We start from the raw sequence: 22,331 nt of genomic DNA, 5'->3' as shown, positions 1-22,331 counted from the left end.
TGAGCTTCTCACCCTATCTTTAAGGGAAAGCCCAGACACCCTGTGGAGGGAACTTATTTCAGCTGCTTGTGTTCGCAATTTTGTTCTTTCGGTCACTACCATAAACCATGACGATAGGTGAGGGTAGGAACCTAGATCGACTGATAAATTGAGAGCTTTGCCTAACGGCTCAGCTCCTTTTTCACCAAGACAGACCAATGCAGAGCCCGCATCTCTGCGGATGCCGCACCGATCTGCCTGCTTGTCGATCTTATGCTCCATTCTTCCCTCACTTGTGAACAAGACCCCGAGATACTTGAACTCTTCCACTTGAGGCAGGATCTCGCTCCCAACCCTGAGAGGGCACTCAATCCTTTTCCGGCTGAGGATCATTGTCTCAGATTTGGAGGTGCTGATTCCCATCCTAGCCACTTCACACTCAATTGCGAGCCTATTCAGAGAGAGCTGAAGATCACGGCCTGATGAAGCAAACAGGACAACATCATCTGCAAAAAGCAGTGACCCAATCCTGAGTCCACCAAACCGATCTCCGTCAACACCCTGGCTGCGCCTAAAAGTTATGAACACAATTGGTGACAAACATGGCCCATTCGGACTCAATGTCCCCCACCTCCCTCGGGATGTGGTCGAAGTTCTGCTGGAGGTGGGAGTTGAAGCTACTTCTGACAGGGGACTCTGCCAGACGTTCCCAGCAGACCCTCACAACACGTTTGGGCCTACCAGGCCTGACCAGCATCCTCCCCCACCATCGAAGCCTACTCACCACCAGATGGTGATCAGTTGAAAGCTCCGCCCCTCTCTTCACCCGAGTGTCCAAGACATGTGGCCGCAAGTCCGACAACACGACCACAAAGTTGATCATTGAACTGCACATATGAACACCTCTATGCTTGAACATAGTGTTCGTTATTGACAATCTCCCAGCAGTACGAGGGAGTCCCCAGAAAGGATGTCCTCTAGCACCCCCTCCAGAGACTCCAAAAAGGGTGGGTACTCCAAACTGCCGTTCAGGGCATACGCACAAATAACAGCTAGGACCAGTCCCCCCACCCGAAGGCAGAGGGAGGCTACTCTCTCGTCCACTGGGGTAAACCCCAATGAGCAGGCTCCAAGTCGGTGGGCAATAAGTATGCCTACACCCACTCGGCGCCTGTCACCGGGGGCAACTCCAGAGTGGTAGAGAGTCCAGCCCCTCTCAAGGAGATTGGTTCCAGAGTCCAAGCTGTGCGTCGAGGTAAGCCCGACTATATCTAGCCGGAACCTCACGACCTTGCGCACTAGCTTAGGCTCCTTCCCCTTCAGAGAGGTGACATTCCATGTCCCAAGAGCCAGCCAAGGATCGGACCCAACTCACAATGCACCCAACCTCTTTGGCCCCTCCTATAGGTGGTGAGCCCATGGGAAGGGGGACCCACGTTGTCTCTTTGGGCTTTTCCCGGCCAAGCTCCATGGGTGCAGGCCCGGCCACCAGGCGCTCGCCATCGAGCCCCACTGCCAGGCCTGACTCCAGAGGGGGGGCCCGGTGACCCTCGTCCGGGCAAGGGAAAACGTCGTCCAAGGTTTTTGTTCTTCATAGAAGGTTTGGTTGAACCACTCTTTGTCTCATCCCTCATCTAGGACCAGTTTGCCTTGGGTGACCCTACCAGGGACATAAAGCCCCGGACAACAGAGCTCCTAGGATCACTGGGACAAGCAAACCTCTCCATCATGATAAGGTGGTGGTTCGAGGAGGAGAGATATATATATATACATATACAGGTGAAAGCAAAAGTAGGTTTTTAGCAGTTTGTATGGAAAAAGAAATGCAGATTATAATTATTTCAATAGCTTTATTAACTCCTTCATATATACAGGAATATACAGAACAAACATATAAAAACACAGTTTCATTGAAATTCATTGTAAATACTTTAAAGGAGAAAGATTAACTTGTAATATTTATTGCACGTCCATAGACCTTGTAACAGTGCAATTGTGAGCCACTTTTGTAATCATCAGATGGGAGTGAATACAAAAGTAAAAATGACCAAATTAGGATAAATGGTGAATGTTATCAAAAACACCCAAATTCTGTTAATTTGTTCCTTGTGACTCTGCATGTTAAATGTGAATATCCAATATGACTTGCGGCATAGGAAATGCTTATTATAATCACCTCCTCTTGGAAGTGGGAAAGCAGGCTCTAAGATCGGCTGAACTACAATAGTTCAACTGAAGTACAATATGATTAGCCTCTGTAAAGTGATGAGACAGATAAATGTTTTGTATCAGATTTACAGATACTTAGTTTGTGCTTGATTATATCAGACTTAACTTTCTAAAACATTTTACAACAAATAGACCACACCTTTTGAATTACAATCTGATCCGTGCTTCAGAGTAATATGACCAGTTGAAGTGTCAAGAATGTTGCCTTTGTGAGCAAAACTAGAGCAGTTACGCTGTAGGCAAGGGAGATGTCCAGTTTGTACAAATTAAACATGGTGTGGTGGTTTAAGAGTGGTATGTGCAGCATAGACAACAAAGGCACAAATGTTTTGATTCTGTGCAAATGAAAATAAAGGAGAATGATAAAGTAATGGGTTGATTTGACAGAGCCAATATTGGATACATTTCTGTACTGTGCTACATGAATGTCTGTACTCAGCTTCACCATTAGAAAACAGGAAGCGGCAAGTGTTGGGGAATGGCAAGTGGTGGGTTTTTTGTATTGTGCATTTACTTGCATAAAAAATGCTAATATTCACAATGATTTGTTTAAATACATCTACATGTGAAAAAACATACAGCGTGTCGCTTTTTTAAAAACGGATTGCATTCCTCATCAGTAAGAATAAGCAGTAAGACCAGAGCATAGAATATAACTGAAGTTACTGGTGTGACATTATTTGCCTATGGAAATAATGCAAGTAAATGCAAAGTTGTGAAGATGCCTTTATTTCTTAAATGATGCTGGTTTATTGCAGGCAAAGATATCCATGTATGTCATGTTCAATTGAGATGCACATCATTTTGGTCACATACTATTTTGAATTTTTTTCTCTCACATTTTTCATGCATTTTTGAGGGAAACTACATATGCGCTCAAAGCTGTGAACGGTGAATCTTGTCAATTTGCTGGCCCAGTATAGCTTGACATGAATTTTTCAGACTTCTCCAGTTGTTCATAGCAGTGTAACCTCTCTTTGTACTTGACCTCCACTATATATCCATCATTTGTGTAACTTGACATTTACTGCAAATTGATGTTCTTCGTGTTTACACATTAGCATTTTAATTTAAAGTAAAATGAAAGTAACAAATGAAATGTTGAGCTGTTACACCACACTGTAATTAACATAAACAGCTTTTTCATTTAAAGTGAAAACTGTATGTGTGCTTTGCATTTCAGGGGGCTTCCATTTCTAAAAATTGAAACATTTTAGACAGGCCCATGGAAGAGTATTATTGTATAGATTTTTTTTTTTGTTTCTTTGGGTCACTTATTTAGCCAAATAATGCAAATAAGAACAAGTGTTTACTCTGAAGTTTGTTGCCTAGCAACCTGACAATTTGAAGGCCGGATCCATGCTATTGATCAAATGAATAATGAGGAGGCTGTCACTCTATTGGTGGAGGGGTCAGCTTCTATACTGCAGTTTATCTTTATGAGACAGAACTTTCTCTTTGTTGGCTGGCTGTCCCTGGTGACATAATTTCCCCTTCTGCTTTATTTCAGGATAGAAGAATGATGGGATGGCGTTAAATATGGGCCACAGGGCAGGCACACAGGCCCTTTTCCTCCGCCTTGCCCTCCTGTTTCTCTGTTTGGCGTGCTGCTGGTGCCAGGGCCTCCAGGACTCCATTGTCTTGCCCACTTTTCACTTCACACATCCACTTTACAATGCCACTGTCTATGAGAACTCTGCTGCGCGGACCTATGCCAACAGTAAAATTAAAATGGGAATTACCATGGTGCATCGCTCATGGGATATAAAGTACAGAATCATTTCAGGAGATGAAGAAGGCTTTTTTAAGGCAGAGGAATTTGTAATGGGAGACTTTTGTTTTCTCAGAATTAGGACTAAAGGTGGAAATTCAGCCATTTTGAACCGTGAGATTCAGGATAATTATTTGCTCAATATAAAAGCCTCTGTTCGAGGAGAAGACTTGGAAGCATGGACTAAAGTGAATATACAGGTTTTAGACATGAATGACCTCCGACCCTTGTTCTCACCCACGACGTACTCTGTAACGATAGCTGAGAGCACCCCACTAAGAACTAGTATTGCTCAAGTGACAGCAACAGATGCTGACATTGGATCCAATGGAGAGTTTTATTATTTCTTCAAGGAAAAGGTTGACACTTTTTCCGTTCACCCTACCAGTGGCATCATTTCTTTGAGTGGCAGGTTAAACTCTGATGAGAAAAACAGATATGACCTGGAAATCCTGGCAGTTGACCGTGGAATGAAGCTTTATGGGAACAATGGAGTGAGCAGCACAGCCAAACTCTTTATTCACATTGAACGTATCAATGAGCATGCCCCCACTTTAAGAACTGTCACTCACACCCCCTCACTTCTGGATATAGATCCTACCTTTGCAATTGTTATGGTTGAAGACCTGGATGAGGGTGCAAATGGAGAAATAGAGTCTCTATCGATTGTGGCTGGTGACCCTTTGGATCAATTTCGTTTGATCAAGGTGTCTGGGAGCAATGAATATAGAATAAAAGCAACCAAAACAGTGGACTGGGATCATTTTCCTTATGGCTACAATTTAACGCTTCAGGCTAAGGACAAAGGTGCCCCACAGAAGTTTTCAGCAGTAAAGGTTGTACACTTATTTGTTAACAGACCCAAACCGGTGGAAGTTAAGTTTGAAAAAAGGGAATACAAAGTGAAGCTAAGTGAGGTTTCACCACCTGGAGTTACTGTGGCTCTAGTCAAACTTTCCCCTGAACCCCCTGATGTGGAATATCAACTGAGTCCTAGTGAGGATTCTCAGTCTTTTGCAATAAACTCTGTTACTGGCCTAATCACTACCACCCAAAAATTTGATATCTTGACAAAGGAACACTTTGAGTTAGAAGTAATGGAACTGGAAACGCAATTGAAAACCAAAGTTAGTATAACAGTGGAGGATGCCAACAACCATACTCCTGTGTTTGTGCAACCATCATATGAAGCCTTTGTGAATGAAAGTATAGCTGTTGGCACAAATATTTTGACTGTTGCTGCCACAGACAGTGATAGAGGGGAAAATGGATATATAACCTACAGTATTGCCACTCTTCAGTCACTGCCATTTGCAATTAATCAGTTTACGGGTGCTATTAGCATTGACAGTGAGCTTGATTTTGAATCATCATCAGAGAGTTTCACATTTGTGGTCAGGGCTTCAGACTGGGGGTCACCTTATAGACGTGAAAGTGAAGTTAATATCACTGTGCACCTGGAAAATGTTAATGATAACAAGCCACTATTTGAAAAAATTGCCTGCCAAGGGGTTATCTCCCAGGATTTCCCTGTTGGTGGACAGATAACAACAGTTTCAGCAATAGACATTGATGAAATGGAACTTGTCAAGTACAAAATCCTCTCTGGAAATGAGCAAGGTTTCTTTGACTTGAATCCTGACTCTGGGGTTCTGTTGCTGATGAAGCCTCTGATCACAGCCAAAGTCAAAAATGGGGTTTTTAATTTAAAAATTATAGCCACTGATGGGGAGAACTTTTCTGACCCAATGTTTGTGAACATTTCCATTGTTCATGGCAAAGTGTCCTCAAAAAGTTTTAGCTGTAGGGAAACAAGAGTTGCCCAAAAACTTGCCGAAAAACTCATGAAGAAGGCTAAAGCTAACACTGCTCCGAAAACTGAAGATGCTTTTATAGATCTGTATTCAGTCAACAGGCAAACACCACAGTTTGACAAGTCCTTCCCATCCGAAATTTCAGTCCAGGAAGATCTTCCAGTTGGAGCCAGTGTTTATCAAATCAAAGCTTGGGATGGTGATACCGGTTTCAATGGCCAGGTAATGTTTGTAATCACTGATGGAAATAAGGATAGCTGTTTTGATATTAATATGGAGTCTGGCTTATTGAGTGTCTTAATTCCAATGGACCGTGAAAGAGTAGATCGATATCTTTTGAATATAACCATTTATGATCTTGGTTCACCCCAGAAAGCAACTTGGAGACTATTAACAGTCAATATAGCAGATGCAAATGATAACACTCCCCAGTTTGTACAGGAGAGCTACTCTGTTATTCTTCCTGAAAATACAATACTTGGAACAGAAGTTGTTCAGGTTGAGGCTACTGACAAGGACCTGGGGCCAAATGGGAAAATTTCCTACAGCATAATAACTAGCATGACACCGTTTGCAGTTAACAGCTCTACTGGAATAATTTATGTTGCAGGACAGCTTGACAGAGAGCTAAAAGAAAGTTATCATCTTAAAGTTGAGGCACGTGATAAAGCAGAGAAGGGCCACCAAAGGTACTCGGTGGTTAGTGTGAAGATTTCCTTAGATGATGTCAATGACTGTCCACCCATTTTTATCCCAAATGGCTACAGTGCTAAGATCTTGGAAGATCTCCCTATTGGCACAGTCATAGCCTGGCTGGAAACCCAAGATCCAGACTTGGGCGTTGGAGGCCAGGTTAGATTTTCTTTAGCAAATGATTACAATGGAAGGTTTGAGATTGACAAAGCCAGTGGAGTGATCCGTCTTGGGAAAGAGCTGGATTATGAAAAACAACAATTTTATAATCTAACAGTGCGGGCAAAAGACAAAGGTCGGCCCACTTCACTACTTTCTGTGTCATTTGTGGAGGTAGAAGTGGTGGATGTTAATGAAAACCTTTATGCTCCTTACTTTTTGGATTTTGCACTTATGGCATCAGTGAAAGAAAATGCCCGGATTGGTACCAGTGTTCTTCAGGTTACTGCAAGGGATGATGACATTGGAAGAGATGGTGAAATCCAATATTCTATTCGGGATGGGAGTGGACTTGGAAGATTCACTATTGATGAAGAGACAGGTAAGTGAGTTTGCTGAACGAATCTTAAACAGTTCAGATGGAGAATACCTTGTGTGATTAAATAAAAATGTTGCAATTCAGCAATTTTGTAGTGTTTTAAATAACTTGGGATTGTGCAATTTTTATGTTTATGTTTTTAATTTTCTGCTTTACAATAGATGAATATGTGTGATTTATACAAAAATAATTTTAAAGTTATCATTAACTTTACTGAAGAGGTATGAATTACCCTTTAGTATTTTAACTGGAATTGACCCATATATGTTGAAGTCAATTATTAATTTGGGTTTGGTGGTCAGTGCAGGGATGGTTCATTGATTTGAATTAAAGATATTCCACTGAGGTCAAAACTAGAGGACAAACAGACCATAACAGCCACTCATTTCCTTACATGCATTATATTTTTTCTCCTATTTTAGTAAACCATAAAAGGTGTTAGAGTTTACCTAAAATAAAATTTGTTTTTGTTTTGAGAGTGAATTAAAAAATGAAAAGTAAATAGAGCAGAAAAAAGAAAGGTGCTACACCCAAAGGATTTTATAAAACCTTGTGAAACATATTTGTTTCTTGCGGGTATAAAAAAAAAAAGACTGACAGGTGTTCATTATAGGGAGTAAAGTATTCTGTGGGTATGGTTTAAAAGGTTAAATTCCCAATCCAGAGAGGCTGCTTTAGGAATCATTAGTGATAAAGGTGATCCAAAGAGTTCATTCATTCATTCAGCTGCAACTTCTTTTCAAGTACATAGACACTTTTTATTTGTGACATGTATCCATGTCTTTTGAATTCTTATCTCCATTTATTTTTTCAGTAACAATAAAATTATCAAAGGAAGTAAATATGTAATAATATTCATTTGACTACTTTCAAAATATTTCTAATTAAGATCATATTTATATAATTGTTTGGCAGCACTTCCAGCAGTGTTCCTGTCTTTTAACAAGTAATAGGGTTGCAACCACAATCACCTGTCAATTTTTTGTGAACAAATGGGCACATCATTTATAGTAGAGGAATATATGTAGAAACCTTGGAAGCATGTTAAAAATGTAATGTTTTATTAAAATTGCATTTTTTATCATTACACCGTGAGAAATCGGTTACAAACAATCAAATGGGAATTATATTTAAGGATAATGAAATATAATATATATATAGTGGATATCTAAAATAATAAGATTATTGTACATCCGTGTTTGTTTTTTTGTCTTGCTTATTTGTTAATTAATTAATTGCTTCACATGGCTGTGACAGAGTGACTTGGACCCCTGCAGATACAGTCTGCAGGTGGCCTCATTAGTTTCCTTTGCAGGGAAGGTCAACAAGGACGTAAAGACGTGTTTCCACAATTAAACTGCAACATTGCTGTAATAATGCTTGCACACATTTTTTCTATCTCTTTAGGTAATAGTATAACAAGTTGTTTACACTGTCTATATGAATAATAAAATATATAATATTGAAGAATGTACTGCTTTTCAAAATTACATATATTGTGGAACTATTTTGGCATTAGGTGAGATTTAACTATATTTTGCCAAGTGGTTGCTTGAATCTCCTAAATATGTAAAAAAAACAATGTGAGAAAGAAATGTAAATAATATAATAAATAATACAAATGTATATTTAATACTGTATATTTAAAACATGCAGCTTTTTAAATTGATTTAGTACTTGTTGGTAAAGATTTGTCCAAATTTTAACCCATTGATCATTGTAAGAAAGATCAGCCTTTACTAGATATATTTGATTAATACAACTGAAAACCTCTTACTTGTTAAGTCCTAAACACAATATTTTTTTTCAATTAATTAAAATAATGGACTGTACCATGTGATTTTGTAAGATTGACTTCACAGCTTATGATTTTGCTAAATTTAATAGTAGTTGTATAGCCTGAATGGTGAATACGTTCACAAGTCAATTGCCAAATCAGACCTACTGACTGGTCTGATCCAGCGAGTGTTTTCTGTGGCACATTCTAGTATGGTATATGTTAGATTACGAGGAATGATCATTTCCATTATCTAATCTGGGGGTACCAATGTGCGATGAAAATGTTCTCCACTTAAACAAGTCTCACAAGTGTTTCTAGTAGAGGTGCCCACTAAATAACAGTTTGATCTCTTTATGAGTCCACTTTATTATACAGCTGAGAGGATGCTATACAGCCCATTAAGTTTATTTAGTTAGCTAATAGCTTAGATGTCCTAATATTTTATCTAAATACTACATTAAAAGTTGTCAGAGTCTCTGATGCTACAGCATGACTCAAACGTTTGTCTAGGACAGTATGAAGTAGAGCCATCTTCAATATACTTCCCTATAAATTCCATAAATGTAATTTATTTTGAGATTTACAGTCACCTGGAAGAATTCTACTAGATCCACTTTACTGCTTTGAGGAATTTGAAGAACTGGGTTAGGTCTTGTAATCTTCTTGGTTTAAGAGTAAACAAGGTTTTATTCCCATAGCTTGGCAGATCTAGAAGTATTGTTACGAACTGCACTCATTGTGTTTCTCTGGGCTGCTCCAGAATACTAATTTATTTAAATGAAATTTTGGCTGAACTGAAGCCTATTGCTGGTGCTGTGCATGCCCATTCCTCGAGTCATGTGGTCTGTTAAAATGTAACCATGAAGACAGGGGCGGTATAATTTAGTTTATTGAGCAGTTATTGTAACACATGTTGACAGTTATGAACACTCCTTAACTAACAGCTGAACTTTAAAGTTATTTTTAAAAGACTGGTGGCAAGTTACTAGAAATTCATTCATTTTTATAGTAGTTTTTGCTGATTTCATCTTAAAATTCATTTGACAATCCTCCTTTCATGCAGTACTCTGCACCTGAAAATGAAATTAAACTACTTAAATAAGACTCCACTACCTGAACTGACTTCATTAAGTCAACCTAAACTCAACAAAATTAAAAGTTTTTTTACTTTACACCAAGCTAGTCATTAAGCAGTTTCCAAAGTGTAGGTATATCGTACTGGTACTGCTGTGCAGAATTAATTCATATCAATACAATTTTCATGCTTGCAATTTACTTCAACATTTAAACAGATATCTATAAGAAATACTTAAAAATAATTATTTTCCACACAATAACATAACTGACTGACAGTCATCCTTCACTCCACCACCACCAACATGCACAAAAGTTCCTCATAAAATCAAAACAAGATTTTATATGCAGTATCAATTGTGGCATAGCTTAATACACTTGTGAGGCCTGATATGGAGTACTGTGTATAGGTTTGGTCACCAGGCTACAATGAGGACATAGCAACTCTAAAAAAAAGTCCAGAGAACAAGAACTAGGCTGATTCCAGGGAGATGAATTATGAGGAAAGATTAAAACAGCTGAACCTGTTCAGTTTGAGAAAAAGAAGATTAAAAGGAGACATGACTGCAGTGTTTAAAATTATGAAGGAAATTAGTACAGTGGATTGAGACAGTTATTTAAAAATGAGTTCATCAAGTATTCAAGCACACAAATGTTAGGAAGTTTTTCTTTACACAGAGAACCATAGACACTTGGAAGAGCTTGCCAAGTTGTCTGTTATACTCATTGTGTCTGTGTTTCTGAATGCTGTGGTCAAATGCTGTTTGATGATGTCCTCCAAACACCATCTTCACAGCTATTGGCGAACCAGCAGAAAAACATTTTTCTTTTATTTCTTGTTAATGTATTGAATTGTGGACTCATTTATGCCATATTTATGACTCATAGTCTGTGATGAAATGTCCTGCTTTTGTTATATCTAGTAGTGTCAGTTTCTCCCTTTATCTACAAGCTAATTTGCACTAGAACACGTTTAACCCCATCCATAATGTAAAAGTTGGATGCTTTTGGATGTAGTATTGCAGTCATATTGCCTTATAGTCCAAGTTGTTGAAAATCAGCATATTGTGCTGCATGACACACTCTTAAATGTCTTATCAAATTAGTAATGCCAAACATCTTCATTTTAACACCATGACTGACCTTTTCCTGACATACTTTTCTGGCAAATTTTTCATCTCTATGGAACACAGAGATAGGGCAGGATCACATGTAAACTACAGTAGGCTGGATGTCTGAATGTTACCATATAAGGAAAGTATGATGTTAGATGCATGTTTATTTATTCAATTGGCTTGTAATCACATTATTTATTTATTCATTCAGTTTGCTAGTAACCATATTGTTTATTTATTCATCACTGTATAGCATTTACTGCACCAAAATACAGGAGTAGGTCTCATTATATGCGAATGGTATTGCATCTCTCCCAGCCTCACTTCATGTCTTCCAAGGAAAACGTAATCTTATATGATAACATTTGGACTTCCAACCCCACCAACATCTGAACGCATCCCATCCGACCTATGAGGACCTCATCCTGCCTGCAAGGACCTTACAGAAGCAAGACCTATAGTGCACTGTATAATTTTTCCCTATCTAAATCATAAAACTGGCTAGCAATTGATCATTTATATGCGGCTTTGCCAATGTCAATTAAATGTCACGAAGGTCACCCTTCTGTCTTGACACTATCTGAGATTGCAGATAATCTAAGACTTTTCTTGAGTTTATTTTTTCTGCTCAGTTCTCTGATTAAAGACTCTTAACTGTGTTATTTTTGGTTAATAGTATACAATAGTTTTTTTTAATTCTCTTTGATTTGATTAACAACTACATCTCTCATTTCAGTCCATTTTTCCTTTGTAAAGTGCATATTCTTTATTTCGCATGAAAACTATAAATTATTACCCCACATCCCAACATTAGGGATCCACAAAAGCACAGTAGCAATATGAGGACTCTGGTGGTTATTTGGTGTGTACATTTACATGATGTGTGACCAACTAGCCAGAAGTGTGTAAAAAAGACTTCTGACCTGGAGGTAACACAGGCCAGTCACCAAGAACAGGCAAGCCCTCACTTTTTCTCAGTTCACTAAACTACATACTACATTGCATCCCACAATACTCAGTGTTAGAGATGTTTTAAGACATGTCGTAATTTGAAGTGTTCTTTTCATAACCCATGTATAGGGTGTTCCTTTAAGTAGGCATTTCTAAGTGAGCACTTCACAAGCCTTATGCTAGGAAGAAGGTGTAAATAGTTGCCTTAGTGTTATTATTCCTTTAGTAACTGTATTCAAATTATGTAAAATTGAAGTACAGAAAAAGGATGTTCCCTGTGTTGAGTGAAGTTGTTTTTGCATTTCAGGTTGAATCTCTTTTCTATTCCTCCCCTATTTTGATCAAATAACAGCTATATTATCTATATCCTTTTAATCTGGAGCCACTTTTTCAGAGTGACAAACAACAGTAAGTGGTACTGTATATACAGTAGACAAATGCTATTGTTGGCACCTCTTTCATTTGAAACTTAGGCATCACAGTCTATTCTATTTTCAGCAATGACATTTGCTACAGATATTTTTTTGTGCTAATATTAAGCATTTGGACAGAAAACGTTACATTTTACTTATAAAAGGAAGCTTCATGTTGTTTGCACAGGTGTGACTTTTTACATCGACAATTCAATGCTACTCAATGACAGGTGTAACCAGTTAGATCCACCACATGCTGCAGTACCCTGGTCAGACAGAGACTGAACTTAAGTTAGAGCAGGATGCTTGGACTGTGCAGAGGTTTTTATTTTGAATGCTTTGTTGGTGCAGCACTGTTAGGTCAGATTAAATTACTGTCCATGGCTCATTATGTACAGCTGGGTGCAGTTGTGCTGTCACTCTGCCGCTGACCCAGACATTTGGCTCCAAATCTTTCCACCAAGCAGAGTGAATTTTTCATGTTGAAAAGCATAAGACACATTGCCAAAATGTCTGGTTTTTTCACAATTCTTTTATTGTTCTTTTAAAGTATGTTATGGTAAGACTTTTTCAGATAATACACTAAGTAGCACAACATGCACCTTTATTAAGACTGGAAATACACACATGTTTTGGTGGTTTAGTGAATAAATGTCCAAACTTTATTTGCTGTTGACAGAAAGACATAATCTTTAAGAAAATATATTTCTCAAATAATATTTATTGTTGGGCAATTCTTTCAGTGAATCACTATTTTATATCCAATGTCTTGCAAGTCTGTAAATAGCATTTTAGTCCATTTGCTTATAACAGATCTGTCTGGTAATATGTCCTCATAAACAGAGTTAACGGACAGTTTGCTGTTCATACTGACAGTCCTCTCTGTAAACAAATTTCTTTTATTTATTTATTTGTTTATTTATTTTTGATAGGTTTCCCGTTGGCTTCCTCTTCTATTCTTATGTATGTTTTCATTGTTAAGTACTCTAGCCATTCTGTATTCTTATTTTGCCATTGCTTTAAAATGTACAGCCAAAGCCAATTTCTAAATATACTCCTTCTTGCAAGGGAGTTCAGACCAGTTATGTTGCTCAGCATTACTCAGTGGACTAGGAGTGGAATTTAAAACTCTAATACTAAAACTCTAAAACTCAAATACTTGGTAGCTTTGCAGAGCAGAGATGGAACCTTGTTTCAGTTTATTAAGTTGAGTTTGGATGTTTTCTTCTTGTTCCAAGAATTATTTCTGATTCTTTATTTCCATTCCACAGTATAAAATCATATTATAAATTATGAGTATACATTGCACTTTACATCTTGTTAACAACTGTATCAGACTTCATCTTGCACCCATTGCCTTGTATCACCCTAACTGAGCTTGAAAAAGCACATCTTGAACATGTAAATTATACAGTTCCATTTTAGATCTGTTCTTTAAACATCCAACAGTTTATTCATTTACCACCTTTCTGCAATGCACACCATTCTATGTGTTAAAATCCAGGACTTCATATTAATTGATAAGAAACAGAAACCAGCTAACATGATGCCTGCTTATTCCTGTTTCATTGCATGTAGATGCAGATGACTTGATCATGATCACTTAAGGAGTCAGAGTCTTGGATTGAAACAGCAACTTTGAGATCTAGCAGCTGGTCCCATATTTTCTAGACTACGCTGCCTACTTTTTTCTAAGCTTACTAATGTATTATTTCCCATAATTGCCTGTGACTGTGACACCATACCTTTCGTACTTTCCATTTCTTACTATACACAGATAAATGAACTTAAAATATTATCCAAATGTTAGTGTGGGCTTATCTACTATTACATATCAATATTTGCAAATTCCTACAAAAGCAATTTAGAACATTTTTCAGAATTCTCTAATAAGAGTGATCAAATGAAAATATACCTGTATATATATTTTTTTACATTCAATTAATTTAAAAAGATTGGTTCATTGAAAGGAGCCAGACATTGTTAAGAATGAACCAGCTCTAGTTTGTAGAGGAATATATTAGACAAAAATAAATACATAAATATGCAAATAAATAAAAGCACTGTAAAATGTGTCAATAAATAAAGAATAATGCTTGAAATATGAGTGTAAATAAATAAATGTATACAGAATATGTTTTAGTTGTTTATTTATTTATTTAAATTTGTCCACAATATTCCTCCAAATGCAACATGCAATACAGCATGAATATAAAACTGTCACTTTCACTTCAAAGCTCAGAGAAGCAGGCTGTAGTGAGTGCTTTTATTGCGTTGAGTGGATGGATGTGTGTTGCGTGACTTTGGAATCCTGTGGATCATGTGCATGCTCTGTAATTACTGTGTGAAGTGACTACTTTAATACTTTAAACACTGAATTCATCATTAGAAGCATGTATCTGAAGCCATGTCATGTCAGTTACTATCCTGCTTAATTTTTTTTCCAGGGTTCCTGGAGCTAATTCCAGATAGCCCTGGGAGCAAGACATGAACAAACCCTAGACAGTATGCCAGTCCAAACACACACATACACACAAAGGTCAATTTAATGTCACTTGTTCACCTAACCTGCATGTTTTTGGACTGTGGGAGAAAACCAGAACACATGGAGGAACCCCAGACAGACATAGGGAGAACATGCAGACTTCATACAAGGAGGACCTGGGATGTGCAACTTGGTCTCCTTACTGCAAGGCAGCAGCATTACTACTGCGCAACTCCCTGCATCCAAAATGTGTGTGCTGTAAATGTGACATTTGATGGCCAAAGGTTTAAGTCTGGTGCACTGACGATTCACCAATTAAAACACAGCCCTCTTAGCTTTCATGAGTAAAAGTGGGTTTTATATTCAAGCCATATTTCATGTTGTATTTGAAGGAATATTATGGTCAAAATTGAATAAATAAATAGGTGACAAAAACATTCTGTTACACATTTTTTTATTTATGTTCACAATTCATGCTTTTTCTTTCTTTATTGTTATGTTTCAGAGTACTTTTATTTATTTGTGTATTCATGTTTCTATTTAATTTTGTCTGAAATGCTTCTCCATACTTGATGAGATGTCAGTTCAATATTTTATAGAAATAGCAGTTTTACTGTCTTCTTCTTTCTTAAAGAACCACCCATTTTAAACAAAAATACTGTTGTTAATAAACTTTCACAAGCTAATCAATCAAAGGTGTCCACATTGAATTGTAAAAAGAAATCTGAAAAATAGCCCAGATGTAATGCCTTTGCTTGTCTTGTCTTTGCAGTCATCACCAGCTAAGTAATGGCTTCTAAATAGTGTGGTTCAGTTACTGCAAATGATTGCTCTTCTCACAGCAAATTGATAAAAATGAGTAGCCAATCCTTCTCCACTAGCTTCACTTACATGTTCTGTTTCCTTACAAGCTTGCCAAGTTTCTTTTTGCTGGCAAACAATTAGATTGAGTCAAAAGTCTCTCACTGCCTGCCATGCCCCTTTTTGCCAAAAATTGTTGAAGGGGAACCCCAAACCTTGCCCCTCTGTGTGCGGATTGCCTATACACAAACTTCACAGGGGTTAACGTTTGATTCTCCTTGCAGCATGTAGGCAGTGTTAACAAAAATGGTTTCCAGAAACTAGTAGCCATTGCACTGGCAAGGTAATTTTTTTAATTGCCAGTGTGACATAAATCTAAAAAATAGTTTCTTTTGGTATCACAAAGGTCTTATTAAGCTCATGTATACATTTAATATCTGTTTCTGTCAGGGCATCTTTATTGGTTTACATTTGTGTCAATACTATATAAGATTACCTTTTCTTGCTCGTATTTTATATCTACTCTAGCAGTTCAGTTCCTTAGAACTGACATTTTTATCGCTCTCTTACTGATACTTTTATGCTGCCAGTTAACTTTTATGTACATTCATTGCCTCTTTCTCTTATTTAAACTTAATACCATCACTCATTGATTGAGATTTAACTGGTATTAGAATTATTGAGTAATTTTTGATGGTGTTGTCTTTCATTTTATTGGACAATACCTTATGCTGATGCTTACTGTAAATGTATGTTTATAATGTCAATTTCATTGTTTGAAAACTTTGGGCTCTTCTCCAAAATCTTACAGCAAAGGTGTCCTTCTTTGCCTGTTACTCACCCCATTGAAATTTATAATCCATTCATCCAATTTTCAGAACCCACCTTCCCCTTTACAAGGATATTTAGAGTGTTTAATTAACATTAAACTTTGCCAAATCTCTAGGTGGAAAATACCTCATGAATGAGTGTTTTTTTATTTCTTTTTATTTTAAAAATGATTTATGGTTGTTCTCTCTTGTGATGGTCCTAAATAGGTAAAGCTTTATGAGACTGCATGCTTAAAATAACATTACTGGTGGGCTCACTTATTAAATGTACTTGAAATAAAGTCCACTGTGGCTTAAATGTGTGGTGGTCTTCAAATTATGGGAGCTCACATAACACTGTCAGATTTTTTAGGAGCTTGTCAAAGCTGAAATCTTAATTTCATCCCAAAAAAAAAAAACGCCAGAAGAAAAGAAACAAATTTGCTGGCTAACTAAAGTAGATATTTTAATAGAGGTCATTGGTGATATATTCTAATTATGCACATTCTTAGTCTAGGGAATTATACAGGTATGAGTCTTATTATAAAATGACTGGTGGTATTCATTTTAAGATTTATCTGGCCTTAATTAACATAGCATTTGGGGATTTGTGCTGCTATTTTTATGTCTAGGCAAATTTAGACATAACTTTTGTCTTCTTGTACTGTAATTTAAGATATTAGGAACCCCCAGACTAGTAAGTAATAATACACACATAGAGACTTTGCAATGTTTTCTATTTTCTGATACATTAATTCATTTTTAATATACCTCTAAAGCAATGGAGGAGGGGGAGAATGGTTTCCTAAAGTATGTAGATTTACTGATAACTGCATGAGAAAAAAGTATGATTTATTTAAATTAACTTCTAATTAAACCACATTGCATCCTGTTACTCTTGGGGTTCATGTATCCTAGAAATTCATGCAGTTTTACTCATACTGATTATATACCCTTTATATTTTTATTACGTTTATTTTTAGCTTATAATTTAATACATTTATTTAAGATTTCACAAATAAGCATGTTCATTTTCCTTCGTTACTATGGTGATTTTTATACCTTTGGTTTCTGCTTCATGCTTCACAAACAAAATACTATACTAGGCTGATGGACTTGTGGGCAGAAAAGAAAATACAGCAAAAGCTTGCTCCTGTTCCATATGGAGTAATGTCAGGAACTTGTTGGCTTTAACTAAGTAACCAGTCTAAATTTGTTTATAATATTCAAGTAGATTGTGTTTTATCAATCAATACTTATAATATCATAATAGTTTCTTACTATAGCTCTTTTTATTTGCTAGGTATTTTAAACTTGTATTTGAGCTTGCTCAGAAAGAAAAATTCTGCCTTTTAAGTGGGTCTGAAAGAATGACACCTCACTGCCATGCTTTTCTTGCTCCCTGCATGGGAAGTGTTGATGGAGGACTCAGCCAAATGATTCCCTTATATATAAGGACTACTATAAACCCCACAGATGGTATGCACAGTGAGAATGTACTTTAATCTCCCGGTCAGTTAAAATATTATTTCTCACATTTTTCACTAATACAAAAGTAAGCATGTGCCTAAACAATATTAATCCTTGCCTGCAAGGAGTTGTGCTGTTAACATTATAGGGCACCTTTATAGCTATGCTATTACTGAATTATTTACTTTATTAAAAATATATAGAGGTCACTTCTTGTACTTGTGATGTTTTTTAATTTACATAAGTGAATATGAAGAAAGTTACTGGTTGCAAGAGTCTTAAATATAATTAAAAATAGATGAATAAGAGGAATAATAGAAAACATTCATTAATCTGTGTAAAGTCACGCAGTCCGGTGCTTTCTTCACTTCACTACTGTTCAGCCTAGCAACTTGTGACAGCTTTACACTGAGGAGGCTCGGTAATACACATGTCTTGTTAGTTGTGCATTTACAGAAAAAGCATAAGTCATTCAGTTGTCTTTAAAGCTTCCAAGACAATTACCGTTCAGCTTAAACTCCATAGACACCTAGCTCACTTTTAATCGAACAAAGAGCTGTTAAAACATTAAATTAGGGATGGAGAAATTGCAAAGGATTGTTTCACCCTGTGCTAGAGGACCTCTGCTTTGAGAAAGGTCAGACTCTGCATGTGTATATTGTGCCTTTTGGAAGATAAAGGCTTGTCTTTAAAAGAATAAAGGGCAAATGGACAGGGAGATGAAAAGGCTAAGGATTCTGGCAAATGGAGTGGTTTTAAAGGATTAGGGAGGGTTGTAGAAAGGAGGGCAAAATAATTATGATACCAAAACCAAAAATATGAGCCAAAAGTGATATTCAAAATAATGTTGGCTAAGAATCAAAAGCCATACTCAAAAAGGAGAATAGCAAACAAAGAAGGTTTTGGAGTTGTTAACAATTCTTGAATCCAAACTGTGGATGTTCATGCTCCAGGGCCACTTATGGAAACTTTAAACAAAATGGCAGTGCTCATGAAAACACAACACAATATGTCGGCAATCATGTTTTGAAAATGGTGGTAAAGATGATAATGTAATCCAAAATAACAGGACACAATAAATAAATAATTAGAACTATCCCCATAAATCATTGCAATGTATATCATACAACATTCTCAAAAACTCTCTTGGATGTATGTGTTTTGCATATGAAGACTTTGAGCCTAATAGCCTTCATTTCAGATTACATCAAAGTTTTTAAAAACTAACCCTAGAATGGTTTAAGCCTAGTTCTATGCCATTTCAAAACATTAATCTTGAAGACTCACCTTAATCTTAGTCTTCAGCACTTGAGGGTGTAGAGCAGAAAGGTTGGCAATCTAGATTGTATCAAGTTTTTCAAATACTTGCTGTAAAAATGTTTGGGTAGGGTACTGGGCCGTTTTCAATAGACTTACTGAACAACAAAGGTTTCCAATGTCTTTAATCCTTGGAAAGTGACAAGACAAACTTTCATGTTTCTGGTCACAATTTGCTATCCGGAAATATCTTAGGTGCATCATATTTGCCACAAATGTCTGTTCCATTAAATCTGCTATCCTGGCATCTTTGGACATAAAGCATGATAAACCTTGAAAGGTATACCAGTCCTCTCCCAGAGCTGCCACTTAACCTAAGTAATAGTAGGTGTAAGGGGATATTGGGGTATCTGTGGGAAAAACTGAACAAATGTGTTGTCATAAGACCGGCTCTCCAAAAATCCAGATTGATATTTCACTACTAAGTTGGAGTTAATTTTAATTCAAAATGGGGTTCAACCTACTTAACCCAGGCCTTAGTTTGGCAGAAAAAAAACAAAAGACTTTCTAGCCTGCGCAGGCGCCATACAACAAACTTTTAATTTCAAAAGAAAGTTCAGAAAAGAGGAGGGAAACTGTACAAAAACATAAAAGTGAACAAATGCTTATGTCTTTCACAGTCCTTATAAGAGAACTGTTTATCATTTCCAAGTAACTGGCATGAATTGCTTCATACACTCTTCCCAATAGTTTATAATATAGTTGGCATTGGATGGTTCAATCTCAGGATCAAGTGGTCATATGGAGTTTCATATTCATCCATTTTTAATGAAGTCATGATCCTCAATTTCTAATACCAGAAATTAATTCTCAGCAATTGTAGGATGTCTTGGTGATTCCATGGCCATTGATAACATACATCATCTTTTTACTCTGTGGGTTTTATAGTTCACTGACTGCAATCAGTTTTTAGAACCAAAAAGCAGAGCAAGTTGTTGAGAGTGTAAGAAGCTGAATAGAAATCCTAGAACCCTTGTCTTCTACATTTTAAACGGTGATTAATTGTCAAATACAACCCGACTGCCATCTTCAGATTATGCTGGCAGTTTACCTACTGGCTGAATCTCTTTGTTCTATTTTGTTAAGATGAGTTGACTAGTTTATCGAACTCTTAATCTTTTTCAAGTTGTTGTTTGATAGGCAGAGTTTGCCCAGCAGGAGAATTTGGAAAGAAAAAAAACTTTCAAAGCTCTGGTCATTTTTCAATGTCTTTAGTGTTCATGCCAAGGACTTGACAACAAATGTTCTTTACCTAATTGAATACAACAGGATAGTTTGGAAAGGTGAAATTGAACTGAGCAAGCAAAGGAGAGGTCTTGAATAGGTGGACATTGAGGGCCATGGCTTTAAATTGGTTTGTGGACAAGTGAAGGTCATGAAAATAAATTATGTGTCAAACATCAACATGATTTAATAGCTGGATCTTCTTTTAGTATGGCATGTATTACATTTTAATCAAAAGTTATGTATACACGTATTATAGCATTTAACAAAGGTAAGTTTATTAATGCATATACACATTGTATGGCGGTGCTCTTTTCTGCTTTTCTGCTCCATATGTCCATTAATTATTTAACCAAATATGAATCCATGTGGGTATATGCACAGCACTAGGGCCACCACCCATGTGGCAACATCAGTTACAAGAAGGGATCCAAACTAAATCACGGTACATAGGTTCATTGCAGGCGAGACTCATATACGCCCCAACAATTACTTTAACAGATACCATTTTTGATTTTTGGTATGTGGGAGGAAAACCGGCACAATGCCAAAACATGCAAATTCTAAACTGGCACTACCTGGATTAGGACCTGAACAGTTACTTTTCTATTGCTATACTGTAAATCTCTGCTAGTCCTCCCAGATTGTCTTCAGTAAATAGAAAGAATAAACTAAATGGCATTTTAAACTTTATCAGTTGATCTGTGAACATTTTGCCACACCTTTTTAAAATTTGAAAATAGATTTGACAGGTATCTGTATTGCTTTGTATTTTCATGGCTTGTATTGCAGATAAAACATTCATTGATGGAATAATCCCGTCAGTCCCCTGTTTTTTAAATTTGCAGTTTCTGTACATGGACAAATGATACCAAAGTTTGCCGATTTTTTTACTTCACATAAACCAGATGCTTTCTAACCACCCAGGAGCAGAAATGCTGCTGACATTTAGGCACCCATTAACTGTACTCACCTGCACCCCAGACACATTCTTGAAATTGGAACTGTCTGGCTATCCAAAATCTCAACTGCTCTACTAATAATATAGACATTTGTAATATTTTATCATTAATGTAAGTAATGTTTCTTAAATAATGCTCCCTATGGAGGTTTTTTATGTGTGTCTGGACAGGAAAGGTTTGTTTTGGCTCCTACAATTTTTTAGTTTGAATAGGTTCATAAGTATACAGTGTAATTGAAGCTTAAACTTGATTACTGCCTGTGAAACACACACTCCTTCTGGCTTCAATTTTGTAAAAGCACATTACATCAAGTAAGTAGTTTTGCAACCCTAGACGACAGCAAGTCAAGCAGTGGCAAAGCGTTTCTTATGCTTTACTAATGTTATTAAGTTAAGCTAAAAATAGTGAGGTGAGAAACAAATCGTATTATTTATTTTAAACTGGAAGGATGATGACATGGAAGTTACACTACAGACTCGCATCCCTCAGATTCCATGTTCAGTCCTGGGACACCTTATTAAAAAGAGTGTTGACGTAAGAAGATTCATAAATGAGAGGAAACTGTTTAGTCTATCCATCTCATTTGGTTAGTTAAGATGACTCAGTGCCTCACTTGATACTTTTGTAAAGTAGACAAGGTTTCACCATCTGCCACATAAACCAATAGTAAGTTTTTCTTCTACTACCTTTGTATGAAGAAGTGCTTCCTAACTTCAGTCTTAAATATATTTCCCCTAAATTGGTACTGTCCTCAGAAAATGACAGACATATACAGGTAGGCATTTTTGATTAAAAATGTGTAAAGTTGTGCAGTATAAGGTTGTAGGATGGATAACAGGATCTCCCTTATTTATGGTTAATCGGTCAAGCAGCAAAAGCAACTGCATGTCCCAAGAGCCACAGACT

The 22,331-nt window shown here is 36.9% G+C and overlaps 1 protein-coding gene across 5 annotated transcripts in view; it reads left to right on the top strand.

Moving 5' to 3' along the window:
* Positions 1-22,331, top strand: part of fat3a (FAT atypical cadherin 3a) — a 534,981-nt gene that overhangs the window by 56,547 nt on the left and 456,103 nt on the right. For all 5 annotated transcript variants that reach the window (XM_039744151.1, XM_039744150.1, XM_039744149.1 and 2 more), the window contains exon 2: positions 3,719-7,027. In XM_039744151.1, the coding sequence (XP_039600085.1) occupies positions 3,736-7,027 (3,292 nt within the window). In that variant the 5' untranslated portion in view covers positions 3,719-3,735. The remainder of the gene's footprint in view (positions 1-3,718; positions 7,028-22,331) is intronic.

This window comes from Polypterus senegalus, chromosome 2 (assembly GCF_016835505.1).
Source record: "Polypterus senegalus isolate Bchr_013 chromosome 2, ASM1683550v1, whole genome shotgun sequence".
NCBI lineage: Eukaryota > Metazoa > Chordata > Cladistia > Polypteriformes > Polypteridae > Polypterus > Polypterus senegalus.
This window is presented reverse-complemented; position numbering and strand designations above follow the sequence as displayed.